Here is a 12,845-nt window from a genome sequence, read left to right on the forward strand (position 1 = left end):
CTATCGAGTAATCGATTACAGGAATGTCAACAAAGTGGAAATAAAATGAATATTTTACCAAAAAAACGGTAAGTTTTATACTGATTCTAAAGATACCTCTCATCAATTCACGTGTATTTCTTAGCTGGCATGTGCGTACCAAGGAGAACATTGCCCGCGTGCGCCGGGATCAAGCGGCTGCCGCAGCAGAAGAAAAAGTCCGGCAGGAGAAATTGGAATTTGCTGTGGGTATTGCCCAAATATCGTCAATTTAACATAGTAATGTGTACTTTTATCAAATAGGAAAGCGAGGCACGAATCAACTTCCTGCGCCGCCAATCGGGCTTGCCGGAGAAGGCCTCCAAGGAATCTCGAGAGGAGTCGCAATGCAGTACTGAAACAACCAAAGGGGTGGATCTCTTTGCCGACTACAAGGCGAGAGTGAAGACCACTAACAAAGACTTGGAAAAGGAGCAAAAGGAGGAGCAGGAGAAGTATGAGAAGCAGATCGGCTACCTCACCTACTTGGGCCAGGACACCAATGAAGCTTTGAAAGTGCGCAGCTGGTACGAGTTAGCCCCCAAAAGACCAGAAGTTGGGGATCCCACAGCTACTGAAACTCATCATAAGCAAAAGCTAGCCCACGATCCTCTGACCCTAATTAATGCTTTGTTGCCGCCAGAAAAAAAGGATCCCAAAAAGGCCACAAAAAGAATTCGCGAAAGGACACCCGCGCCTTCTCAGGAACCTTCAATACCCCACAAGGACAAGAAATCCAAGAAAGATAAGAAGAAGCACAAGAGCAAAAATGGTTCAAGGGAGACCCTTTTGGCCGAGGAACGCATAAAACGAGAAAAGCTCGAGACGCTAAGAAGGGAGCGCATGCGACGGGAAACAGCGGAACGCCAGCGTTCCGAGGCTCTGTTCGCACCCAAGGAGCTGCCGGTGGCTGCCAGTGCCGAATCCACGCCGGCTTCGACGCCTAAGGTTGTCCAAAAGTACAACAGTCAGTTTAATCCGGAGTTAGCAAAGCAAAATATGCTCTAGCCATTAATTATGTTTTCAACTTAATGTTAACAGCCTGATTATGAATATAATCACTAAGCAAATAAATAGAAATTACACTTTATTATTGAATTGTCTAAAAAAATACTCTTTGTTTAAATATAAAAATGATTATCGTCAAATATTTGTACTTTTATAAATACATACATATGTATAAACACATCGCTTTAATATCCAGTTATTCAACCGTTACAAGAAGTCTTGGCGGTTTGGTCATGGTTTAAATTTAGATTTCGCGATAATTCCGCTTAAATGATATCGGCTACTTTATCGGTGCCGAAACAGGCCAATGCTGCACAGCGTCTAAATCGGACGAACTATTAAGTGATTTTGCACTTAAAATAAGAAGATAGAAACCTAATTTCGAATAAAATTTAATTTAAGATAATTCATCAGTTGAAGGTGATATTAGGCTATCGACACATTGAATTTAGCCCCGAAACTATACTAGTTTGAATTCTAACGGCCGCCACACAAATGCTCAACAGCCGGCTGCAGTGTTAGAGAACGTCGCAGTTTGCGGCACATGTGAAAATCACTTTTTGGCTCGGCGTCTTGGCGTCTTCGTTTCTATTTCTTTGTTATAATTTGCATGCGGGTTCGAAACTCTCTTGATTTCAATTAATTGTTGTGTGCGAAAAACAAAAGAGCCGGGCCAAATGGATGATAATACGGAGAACACAGATGGAAAGCGCGGTGAGTGAATCTAAGCGTGCTGTGCTGAAAAAGCAACGGGACAAGTAAACCGGCGCTCCAAAGTCAGCCATTAACGGGGGGCTCCTATCTCAAGCAGGTCGCCTTTGCATTCGATCGAATAAAATTTATTCTTACACATTATTCATTTTTTCGTTTATCCGTTTAATCCAATAAATATGGTAGTGACCCGGGCTAGAACTCGTCGCTTGTCCCTTCTGGAAACGGACAGTCGTCCGAGCACTCCGCAGTTGGATACGGTTGCGGAACTCGGTAAGTTGTGGCCCAACTCGGATCCCGGTTGTTTCAAGTCTAAGAATATTATTTCTCGCTTCAAAAGGTACCGCTTCGCCACGTGCCACACGTCGCACACGTCTGAACTCGTCCACTTTAGATGTGAGGACTCCAACACGAACCAGGCGCGCATCCTTGGCACGCGGTGAAACTCCCGAGCCGACGACGCCCTCTTCCGTGAAAAGGACAGCTCGCACGCCAGCTAAAAACACCAGATCTGTGCGCCAACAGCTTACACTAACAGAGGAACCTGAGGAAAATGAGGTCAAGCAGGAAAAGCCCAGCCCCAGTCCAAGCCCTGTGCCCAAAGAGGGCAAGGGAAAGGCACAGCGGAAGCCCAGTGTCAGTCCGAGTCCAGGGCGAACACTCACACCCAATCAGCAGAGTGATGAGAAACGAGTGACGCGTTCAATGTCTCAGACTCCACCAATGCCCACTCGTTCGTCCAGTAATACGCCTCGTGATCTTAACGATTCACCCAAAGTTGAGCAAAAAGCTAAACCCAATATTAAAACCACTCCCAAAGTGGCAGTCAGGCTCGAGAAACTTTCAATGGACAAATTCTCTGGCAAGAAGATGGAAAAGGCGAAGCCATTGATTGTACCGGATGAACTCAAGGATAATGGAGTTGTTGAGGAGCAAAATAAATCTATCACTGAAGCCCATTCACAGGCACCAGAAACACACGAATCAGCCCAACCTGACAAGGATGCTGGCAAACAATCATTCCTGAAGTCATTTACTACACTTTCGAAAATTCAAGGTTCAAGTAAAGCTCTTCACCCTGATGAGAGCGCAGATACAATTACAAAAATAACTCCAACCTCGACATCCAAGAAAATTGAAGAAAACATGGATGATGTGTTTGAAACACTACGCGTCGAGTCCCCCAAAGTTGAAAGAAAAATCGAGACTCTGCAGAAAGTCCATACTGTTGGCACTCCTGAAATTAAAGAAAAAGACGAGCCCGTTGGGGTAGACAATGAAATTAAAACGAAAACCGAAACTCCCCAGAAGATTGAACCCCCTATAATTGAAAGCAAAGTAGAAACTCAGCAACTGATTGATCATCCTCAAATAGAAAAGAAAAGAGATACTCCACAAAACGTTTCTACTGTTGACTTAATGGACACAAGCCCAGAAAAAGATGAGTCCATGGAGGACCAAGAGTTTTTGGATGCAGAAGATTCGATTGTTCAGTTAGAGCCACAAACCGATGAGCCAGTAGAGAAACCAAAAGAACTGGAGTTTGTAGACCTCGACGACGATGAGCCGGTATTTCCGTCGGAAGCTCCAAAATATGTCGAAGACAGTAAGGAAGTACACCCAGATGATTCAATGGATGATGACAAGCAAAACAAAATCGATGTTACCGAGGTTATACATCTGCCCAGCATAAGAGCTCGTGCTGTGCGTTCTCCTGCTGTGGAGCAAAAAAAATCGGTGGACTTCAACAACGACACTGATGACTTAGAGGTAGAAAAGAAACGGTTTCCCAAGACTCCAGGACGTGAGAAGGTGCCAGTTTGTCGCATTCTAACCCCCAAGCCGGAGACGCCCTTAAAACTGGCTCTGCAAAAGGGTCGTAATAGTTCCACACCAATATTAAAAGATCAGGAACGTGGCCTGTCCAACAGCACGGAGGAATTGCATCCAGCACCTCCTCAAATTGATGCTATCAAGCCATTCGATGAGCTGGAATCAAAGAATGCTAAGGATGAGATGGTGGAACAATCACCCATGTCAAAGCAAAAGGCTGAGAATAAAATCCTGGCTCGTCTAGAAAGCTTTGAGGAAGATGTTGAAGACCACGGGAATGAAGAAGAAAACGAGGAGGAGCACGAAGAAGACAAATCCATTTCCGAATTTGTGGACCTAGAAGCTGAAGATGCTGGGAAAGATTACATGTCTGGAGATTCGATGGACAGTTCGCTTCGCCGGGAAATGGAGGAGAATGAAATTCCAATCGATGGGGAGTCCGTTGGCAGTAAAGATACTGAGGAGTCTACCCCAGAAGAATCTGATGGCGACGATTCGTTTATTGTATCGGACAACGAAGACGAGGAAGATTTAGGACAGCTTTGCTACTCCTCTGGCGAGGATGAAATTGAAGACGCTGAAGAATCTGAACAAGCTGAGAGGTCTAGCGTGAAACGTCGCCGCATTATTATTGCGAGCCCCAGTGATGAAGAACATGATGGAAAAGTTCAGAGCAATGACGACTCAAGTGAGAACAAAACAGAGAAGCCCAAAAACCAAAGTAACTGCTCATCCAATGCCAGTAAATTGAGCGAAGCGGCCCAACTGTTAAACGTCAGTGAGGAAAAATCTTCCATCTCGGAAACCGAGCTGGAAAGATCTCGCCAAGTCGCTCTCAACGAACTGAACAAATCGGAGCGGTTTAACAAGACAGAAACGCAACTCGATATCAGCGTCATGGAGGTAGACTCCTCGGATCACGACGAGGAGGAGAAGACAGAGAAGGTTGGAGCCAAGAACAACAGAAGCCTGTACGAAATCGTGGATTCTGATGACGGGGAAGAGCAAGATCAAGACCAAAGTGATGCAGATAAACCAGCTGAAAGCGAAAACCATTCCGAAATTAAAAAATCTACATCTTTCATGGACCAAATGTCTGGAGCCAAAGGCAACAAAAGCGTATACGAAATAATGGATTCTTATGAAACTGAAGACCCTAAGGAGGCTGGTAAAAACGAGGAGTCTGATAAGGACAAACCGGCCGAAAACGGGAAGTCTGATAAAGACAAACAAGCCGAAACCGAGATGTCTGATGAAGATAAACCATCTGAAATCAAAAGCCCTTCCACAATCAAAAAATCCATAATTTCAACTGCGGATGAAGAAGCTCTGCTCGCCGAATTGGCCTCTAGTGATCTAAGCCATTTGGAAAAAATGTTTAACCCTCTACAGAAATCCCGCCGCCAGTCCTTACATGTCCCCAGTCCCGAGCTGGCAGCCAAGAATCCCAAACTGAGACGCCGTAGTGAACGGGTTGAAGTTGGCAATGACTTCTGCCCCTCGCAGTCCTTTGTTGACATGGTGGCCGAGAAAAAGAGGCAGAAAAACAAGCGCAAGCGCCTGTCGAAAAGCCTATCAGGCGCACCAGAGGATCTTGAGGAAATGGAGATTAAGCACGAGCGCAAGCGCCTTAAGAGCTCACATGGTGCTTCCACGGATTCAATGGAGGAGGACAACGAAAACGAAACAATGACTGTCGCCGAGGAACATCACAGCGACGGGGAAGTCTCGAATGGTGAAGTTCCTATTGAAGAAAAGCCCACTACTTCATCTGAGAAACCATCTGCGTCGGAATTACCTGAAGAAGAAGAAACTGTCGCCGTTGAGGAGCTTCTCATGGAGAAGCCGAAAACTTGCGATTCACCGCGATCCGAGGAAAGACCGACAGAAATTGTGACTTCAAAACCGAAGGGTATGGCGCCGGTCAAGGTGGAGAAGACTGCCGAATATTACTTGGCATACTGTCACAACCTCCTGGAAGCTGCCAACGAGGCTAAGTTAAAGGAAAAGAAAGAGGTCAGTTTCTTAAATAAAAAATCTCCTTTACGATTCACACTAAATTCGCTTATATTTTATAGCATCTTGCCAGCGGAGCAAAGCAAAAGAAGCCAAAGCGAATTGCTGCGCAAGCGCCATCCAAGCTCCTGGGCACCATCGGCTCAGAATCGGAAACCAACACAGCGAAATCGTCCAAGCAGCCACCGGCGCTGAAGAAGGATGTAAAGCGCCTACAGGCAGCGCGCCAGGCTGTGAGTCATGCTGTTAATCTTCTGGCGCCACCAAAAGCCACCGAAGCAGAGGTAAGCGTTAGTTAGTCGCCTACAAATAATAAGAGTATAACCAAAAGTCCTTGCTCCTCCGCAGCCACGCACGCTCTCGCGCAAATTGTCGCCACAGCCGCCAGTGGTGGACAAGAAATCAGCCAAACAGAAGAAGGGGAAGAAGAAGCAAAAGCCCCAGGAGGCATCACCGCTAAAGAGTTCCGATGAGGAGAACCACGGCCATCGTATTCGAACAAATGCTGGCTACGTGACGGTGGTCGATGAGCCGCCCACTAAAGTTCCCAAAATCGAGCTGATTAAGACAAGTTCGGGCATGGTTCGAGTTGAGCCGTGCACACCCAAACAGAAGTATTTCCGCGAGCTGCCGCCCACACCGAAAATGCATGGGTTCCGCGAGGAGCCAGGACCCTCCGGGATGTCAAGGAAGCGGGCCAAGCACGCAGCACCAAAGGTCGAACACAATTCCGCCAAACAGGCGGCGCTGCGCTTCAAGGAGCAGATCTTTGCTCGCAGATCTTAGGATACATTACATTTAGAGAAAAATTAGTGGAAATGTTAAGTGTACACAATGCATACTTCAGTTTTTGTTTCTTTTCATTAGCATTTCCCCGATTGAATTTGATTCTATTATTTGTTCTATTGGTTATTTGTTACGCAAGCCCTTGCTCTTTGCCATATATTATTATTTTGTTCAATTGCACATCACTTAACCACACTTAACGCTAGCAAGTTGGTTGTTGATCCAATCAAGATATGAAATCAATTAAGAAATTTTCGAACTTGTCCCCTTTTTTTTTGAGCATCTGAGAAACAGAAAATAAAGCCTACCCATACAAATACAAAATGAAGGAGGAAACTTTTTATTACGGGTCCGAACATTCGGGGACAATTCTCTGGAAAAGTAGGCTGGCGGTTGCCTGTCCGTCATGTTGCACAAAACTTTTCATATTTTTTCACATATGGCTCACCATTTCGCAATGCGAACAATTTGTAAGTAAAATGCTATTCTATTCTCAAGATTTAGTATCCTATTTCGATTTTTGCTTTTAGTCAATGCAAAAATTGGCGATGCAGCCTACATCCAGGATGAACTGTCTTCGTCGCTATCCTCTTCTGTGGCCAGCAAATTCAAAGAATTTTCGAAGCGCAAACGCATTTCGGACAGTTTCTCGGATCTTTCAGAAGAACTTGAGAGAATAGGTTTGCGACAGATGAGGAAACGCATTAAGTTGGAGAAATCGTTCGAAAGAACTCCCAAAAAGAAGGTCCAGACCAAGAAGCATTTACCACCGGTTCGGAAGAAGGATAGCGTGAAACGTCGCCGCATTATTATAGCGAGCCCCAGTGATGAAGAACATGATGGAAAAGTTCAGACCAATGACGACTCAAGTGAGAACAAAACAGAGAAGCCCAAAAACCAAAGTAACTGCTCATCCAATGCCAGTAAATTGAGCGAAGCGGCCCAACTGTTAAACGTCAGTGAGGAAAAATCTTCCATCTCGGAAACCGAGCTGGAAAGATCTCGCCAAGTCGCTCTCAACGAACTGAACAAATCGGAGCGGTTTAACAAGACAGAAACGCAACTCGATATCAGCGTCATGGAGGTAGACTCCTCGGATCACGACGAGGAGGAGAAGACAGAGAAGGTTGGAGCCAAGAACAACAGAAGCCTGTACGAAATCGTGGATTCTGATGACGAGGAAGAGCAAGATCAAGACCAAAGTGATGCAGCTAAACCAGCTGAAAGCGAAAACCATTCCGAAATTAAAAAATCTACATCTTTCATGGACCAAATGTCTGGAGCCAAAGGCAACAAAAGCGTATACGAAATAATGGATTCTTATGAAACTGAAGACCCTAAGGAGGCTGGTAAAAACGAGGAGTCTGATAAGGACAAACCGGCCGAAAACGGGAAGTCTGATAAAGACAAACAAGCCGAAACCGAGATGTCTGATGAAGATAAACCATCTGAAATCAAAAGCCCTTCCACAATCAAAAAATCCATAATTTCAACTGCGGATGAAGAAGCTCTGCTCGCCGAATTGGCCTCTAGTGATCTAAGCCATTTGGAAAAAATGTTTAACCCTCTACAGAAATCCCGCCGCCAGTCCTTACATGTCCCCAGTCCCGAGCTGGCAGCCAAGAATCCCAAACTGAGACGCCGTAGTGAACGGGTTGAAGTTGGCAATGACTTCTGCCCCTCGCAGTCCTTTGTTGACATGGTGGCCGAGAAAAAGAGGCAGAAAAACAAGCGCAAGCGCCTGTCGAAAAGCCTATCAGGCGCACCAGAGGATCTTGAGGAAATGGAGATTAAGCACGAGCGCAAGCGCCTTAAGAGCTCACATGGTGCTTCCACGGATTCAATGGAGGAGGACAACGAAAACGAAACAATGACTGTCGCCGAGGAACATCACAGCGACGGGGAAGTCTCGAATGGTGAAGTTCCTATTGAAGAAAAGCCCACTACTTCATCTGAGAAACCATCTGCGTCGGAATTACCTGAAGAAGGTAATTCAGCGCCACCGGCGCTGAAGAAGGATGTAAAGCGCCTACAGGCAGCGCGCCAGGCTGTGAGTCATGCTGTTAATCTTCTGGCGCCACCAAAAGCCACCGAAGCAGAGGTAAGCGTTAGTTAGTCGCCTACAAATAATAAGAGTATAACCAAAAGTCCTTGCTCCTCCGCAGCCACGTACGCTCTCGCGCAAATTGTCGCCACAGCCGCCAGTGGTGGACAAGAAATCAGCCAAACAGAAGAAGAAGGGGAAGAAGAAGCAAAAGCCCCAGGAGGCATCACCGCTAAAGAGTTCCGATGAGGAGAACCACGGCCATCGTATTCGAACAAATGCTGGCTACGTGACGGTGGTCGATGAGCCGCCCACTAAAGTTCCCATAATCGAGCTGATTAAGACAAGTTCGGGCATGGTTCGAGTTGAGCCGTGCACACCCAAACAGAAGTATTTCCGCGAGCTGCCGCCCACACCGAAAATGCATGGGTTCCGCGAGGAGCCAGGACCCTCCGGGATGTCAAGGAAGCGGGCCAAGCACGCAGCACCAAAGGTCGAACACAATTCCGCCAAACAGGCGGCGCTGCGCTTCAAGGAGCAGATCTTTGCTCGCAGATCTTAGGATACATTACATTTAGAGAAAAATTAGTGGAAATGTTAAGTGTACACAATGCATACTTCAGTTTTTGTTTCTTTTCATTAGCATTTCCCCGATTGAATTTGATTCTATTATTTGTTCTATTGGTTATTTGTTACGCAAGCCCTTGCTCTTTGCCATATATTATTATTTTGTTCAATTGCACATCACTTAACCACACTTAACGCTAGCAAGTTGGTTGTTGATCCAATCAAGATATGAAATCAATTAAGAAATTTTCGAACTTGTCCCATTTTTTTTTTGAGCATCTGAGAAATAGAAAATAAAGCCTACCCATACAAATACAAAATGAAGGAGGAAACTTTTTATTAGGGGTCCGAACATTCGGGGACAATTCTCTGGAAAAGTAGGCTGGCGGTTGCCTGTCCGTCATGTTGCACAAAACTTTTCATATTTTTTCACATATGGCTCACCATTTCGCAATGCGAACAATTTGTAAGTAAAATGCTATTCTATTCTCAAGATTTAGTATCCTATTTCGATTTTTGCTTTTAGTCAATGCAAAAATTGGCGATGCAGCCTACATCCAGGATGAACTGTCTTCGTCGCTATCCTCTTCTGTGGCCAGCAAATTCAAAGAATTTTCGAAGCGCAAACGCATTTCGGACAGTTTCTCGGATCTTTCAGAAGAACTTGAGAGAATAGGTTTGCGACAGATGAGGAAACGCATTAAGTTGGAGAAATCGTTCGAAAGAACACCCAAAAAGAAGGTCCAGACCAAGAAGCATTTACCACCGGTTCGGAAGAAGGATACATCTGGAAATCGTGGCTCATTTGGCTTGCGACAAATGAGGAAGCGCGTTAAGTTGGAGGACACCGACGAGAAGTCTTACAAAAGATCTCCCAAAATGAAGGTCATATCAATGAAGCAGTCACCTCTGAAGGGACCGGCTCCAATCATATTGCGTAAAAAGTTTGGAATCTACGTAGCTAGTGTTTGGACTAGTGCTGGCTACGTCTTGGTGATCCGGGAACCGTCTGCAGTTGAAACAACCAATAGCAGTTCGGTCAGTTGGCTTGGGGAGCAGTAATTTTACCACAATATGAATACTGAATATTTAGTCTGTATTATATATATAGTAAAATTGTTGTTTTATTTATGAGTCGAACTAATGTCCCGTCAGTTGACTAAGGACAACGCCAAGAAATAAAAAATAGTTTTAGGAGAAATAGTTTCACGACTTTATTCTTTGGATCTCAGCTTAAGACTAAAAATCAAATGCAAATTGGATTGAGGAGAAGCCTCAGTATTTGAACAATATTTGTATTTCGGGAGAGCCTCGCTCTTGGGTTCTTAAGATTAGGTAGCGTTGAAAGAGGGCAGTCAAATCTGCTTAGGTCAGGCTTTAGGATGTTTACAAGAACGGCTGCGCTGCCAAAGATAAACGAATGCTGCGCAGCTGGGATACGTTATGGAAAATTACTAGAGTGCATTACTGATTTCTTTGAAATAATGGAAGTGGCTGGTTTGGACCACCCAAATACGTCACTCCCCTTCCCTTAAAGAGAAGCCTATACTTGGGCTGGGATTGATGGATATAGTGTGGGAAATGGAGTTTCTTCTATTTCTGTTTGTTGTGGTGTGTTTTGATTTTGATTTTTTCTTATTTTAAGTTTTGCATACAGCATCATAAATGGTTTAAATGATACATATCTTAAATATGAGTACAACAAAATTAGTGCGATTATTACAATGATCATTTGTATGTAAAGTGTAATATTGTTCTCTGAAATCATCTCAACAATGTCGTTGTGTTTTACAATTTTTATTTTTGTTATATTAAGTGGTGTGTATAGTGATGTCAAATCTATTTCTGGTTCTAACAGATTTTCACTTAAAATTATATTATTGATTTCTATTTTGCATTGCGTTACTCTTATCATTTTGTTTCCTTCTATTTTTATTTTATTAATTGAATTTTGGCAATTTTGGTTAAGAATTGTTTGGGTTAAGTTCCAGGTTACAATTGTGTTTGGTTCTATGTATTTTATTATTTCGTTCGTGTGTACTGGCTTAAAATTACAAATTGGATTTAAGTGTTTAATAATATTGGTGACACATTCATTTTTTACTTCTTTATTTTCGGTATTATAAACTTTATTTTCTTTTTCAAAATATGATTGTGTGTCTGTGTAATCTAGCTGATAGCCGTTGGAGTCTGGGTAAGGAATTATTTTAATTGTGCTTATTAGTGAAAGGTAAATGGGTATGTGGGATATGATTAATACTTGGTTATCATTGTAGTTAATCCAAGTGGATGTTTTAATGTTCAAAATGTTTTGGCTGTTCACATTTTCAAGTTTGTCGTAGTTTAGTAATTTGGGGTTAAACAGTCCAAGTCTGGAAAGCTGCATAGCCATTTCCAAATCTTCTATGTATTCCGTCATTTATCAATCGTATGGCGTCGTTGAGTTCATGTAATTTTACTGAGTTATGGACGTTGATTTCAAGTTTTTTCTGTATTTCGACTCGATCATTTTCATCTAGTGTTCCAAATAGGTATTTAAAACCTGAACCCACAATGTTAATAAGACCCCGTTTGTTTCTATGTTTCAGGGTTATTCCGGCTAGTTCTCTTTTTATTTTATTGTATAAAAAATTGATCTGGGGTGCATGGTAATCGGTTCGTAGTCTTTGCTCAAAATAGTCAACCACGATGTCTATTTCAGTTAAATTGATTTTTAAGGAGTGATGTTCAAAGGAGGATGGTATCTGTACTGGCTTATCAGAAAAAAGGAGGTATCCGTGGTTGGTGTCAATATTATTAATTTGAATTTGTTGTCCATGAACAGCTGTGATCAGTATAAACAATAGTGTTATCGGGTACCAGGTGCCTGTGAAATTGAGAGTTTATTATTTTTCTTTTGTTTTTTGAATTGTGTTTTGTAGTAGTGCGTAACTCTATTTCTATTAGTGATTTTGTAATGGTCAGGGTCTGTCTGTTCTACATTTTTGGTTGGTTTAAATGGGTTTTCTAATTTGCCTTTCTGTAGTGGACCTTTTCTGTAATTAGTGTCAATATTAAATTCCTGTCTGTCTTCATTTATTTTGTCTATTTTCTTCTCTTTAATTTTTTGAGTGTCTAATATGGGATGCCCAGCGTATAAGAAAATTTGAGCAGGTGTCTGTCCAGTAGTGTCATGTTTAATTTTATGGTTGTATGTGTAGAGGATTGTTTCTATCTTGCTTAATTTTACTTCTTCATCATCAGATGAATTGATTATACGAATTTTTTCATTTATTGTTTTGTGTAATCTTTCGACGTCTGCTACCCCGTTTTTTGCTGTATTGAGCTGTAATTCGACTTCTTCTTCTTCAAGCCATCGCTTTAAAGCTAAACTGGAGAAAGCTCCGTCTCTGTCTGCCTTTAATAATTTGGGTTTACCTAGTTGATTAAAAATGCGCATTAATGCGTTTCTGCATTCTATCCAATCCTTAGTTTTAATTTGCTCAAGTGTAGCGAATTTAGAATAAATATCAATGCAACTGATGTAATGTTTTCCCTCAGATGAATAAATATCTACTACAAATTTTTCTCGGCAATGTTCCGGGTTGGGTGTGATTTTTAAAGGCATTTTGGTGTTTCTATGTTCTGTTTTGGCCAAATTGCATATGTTGCATTCGTTTATTATATTCTGAATTAATAGTTGGCTATTTGGAAAGAAGTGATTTTCTTTAAATAATTTTGTCATTTTCTGTATACCAGGGTGTAAAAGTTTTTCATGTGATTGAAGTATGATTTCTTTGAATTCGGCGTATGAACCAACGTTCTTTAATAGGAAAAGACTGCGAATTACTTTTGTGTAGGTGGTATTAACAATTTCTATGTG

General features: G+C 42.7%; 4 protein-coding genes across 5 annotated transcripts, besides 1 other annotated feature; all 4 read left to right on the forward strand.

Annotated features, from left to right (window-relative positions):
* The first annotated feature begins 7 nt into the window (after positions 1-7).
* CG12818 (uncharacterized protein) lies at positions 8-1,122 on the forward strand. Its single transcript, NM_141739.2, has 3 exons — positions 8-68; positions 125-224; positions 283-1,122. The coding sequence occupies exons 1-3, from the start codon at positions 46-48 to the stop codon at positions 1,024-1,026; spliced, it is 867 nt and encodes a 288-aa protein (NP_649996.1). The 5' UTR covers positions 8-45; the 3' UTR covers positions 1,027-1,122.
* A 419-nt stretch (positions 1,123-1,541) lies between these two features.
* Positions 1,542-6,692, forward strand: sle (slender lobes). Of its 2 annotated transcripts, NM_169338.2 has the most exons (5): positions 1,542-1,740; positions 1,924-2,010; positions 2,078-5,586; positions 5,649-5,870; positions 5,935-6,692. In NM_169338.2, exons 1-5 carry the CDS (start codon positions 1,704-1,706, stop codon positions 6,370-6,372), a joined length of 4,293 nt encoding a protein of 1,430 aa, NP_731472.1. In that variant the 5' UTR covers positions 1,542-1,703; the 3' UTR covers positions 6,373-6,692. The 2 variants fall into 2 exon arrangements, with proteins under 2 accessions (NP_731472.1, NP_731473.1); NM_169339.2 differs by lacking the exon at positions 1,542-1,740 and having other exon boundaries at positions 1,824-2,010.
* A 76-nt stretch (positions 6,693-6,768) lies between these two features.
* CG12592 (uncharacterized protein) lies at positions 6,769-9,299 on the forward strand. Its single transcript, NM_169340.2, has 3 exons — positions 6,769-6,842; positions 6,903-8,473; positions 8,538-9,299. Exons 1-3 carry the CDS (start codon positions 6,830-6,832, stop codon positions 8,976-8,978), a joined length of 2,025 nt encoding a protein of 674 aa, NP_731474.1. The 5' UTR covers positions 6,769-6,829; the 3' UTR covers positions 8,979-9,299.
* A 76-nt stretch (positions 9,300-9,375) lies between these two features.
* CG18545 (uncharacterized protein) lies at positions 9,376-10,095 on the forward strand. The gene is made up of 2 exons (NM_141741.2): positions 9,376-9,449; positions 9,510-10,095. The coding sequence occupies exons 1-2, from the start codon at positions 9,386-9,388 to the stop codon at positions 10,043-10,045; spliced, it is 600 nt and encodes a 199-aa protein (NP_649998.2). The 5' UTR covers positions 9,376-9,385; the 3' UTR covers positions 10,046-10,095.
* Positions 10,093-12,845: part of a mobile genetic element that runs on past the window's edge.

The sequence above is a fragment of the Drosophila melanogaster genome, chromosome 3R, assembly GCF_000001215.4.
Source record: "Drosophila melanogaster chromosome 3R".
NCBI classification, from domain to species: Eukaryota; Metazoa; Arthropoda; class Insecta; order Diptera; family Drosophilidae; genus Drosophila; species Drosophila melanogaster.

Bases quoted from the DNA above. Each gene is read 5' to 3' on its own strand.
- CG12818 (NM_141739.2), top strand. From the start codon at position 46: ATGAATATTTTACCAAAAAAACG. The intron at 69-124 runs GTAAGTTTTATA...TGTATTTCTTAG, and splicing joins AATATTTTACCAAAAAAACG to CTGGCATGTGCGTACCAAGG. The intron at 225-282 runs GTGGGTATTGCC...TTTATCAAATAG, and splicing joins AGGAGAAATTGGAATTTGCT to GAAAGCGAGGCACGAATCAA.
- sle (NM_169338.2), top strand. From the start codon at position 1,704: ATGGATGATAATACGGAGAACACAGATGGAAAGCGCG. The intron at 1,741-1,923 runs GTGAGTGAATCT...TAAATATGGTAG, and splicing joins GAACACAGATGGAAAGCGCG to TGACCCGGGCTAGAACTCGT. The intron at 5,871-5,934 runs GTAAGCGTTAGT...GCTCCTCCGCAG, and splicing joins CAAAAGCCACCGAAGCAGAG to CCACGCACGCTCTCGCGCAA.
- CG12592 (NM_169340.2), top strand. The intron at 8,474-8,537 runs GTAAGCGTTAGT...GCTCCTCCGCAG, and splicing joins CAAAAGCCACCGAAGCAGAG to CCACGTACGCTCTCGCGCAA.
- CG18545 (NM_141741.2), top strand. From the start codon at position 9,386: ATGTTGCACAAAACTTTTCATATTTTTTCACATATGGCTCACCATTTC. The intron at 9,450-9,509 runs GTAAGTAAAATG...TTTTGCTTTTAG, and splicing joins TTTCGCAATGCGAACAATTT to TCAATGCAAAAATTGGCGAT.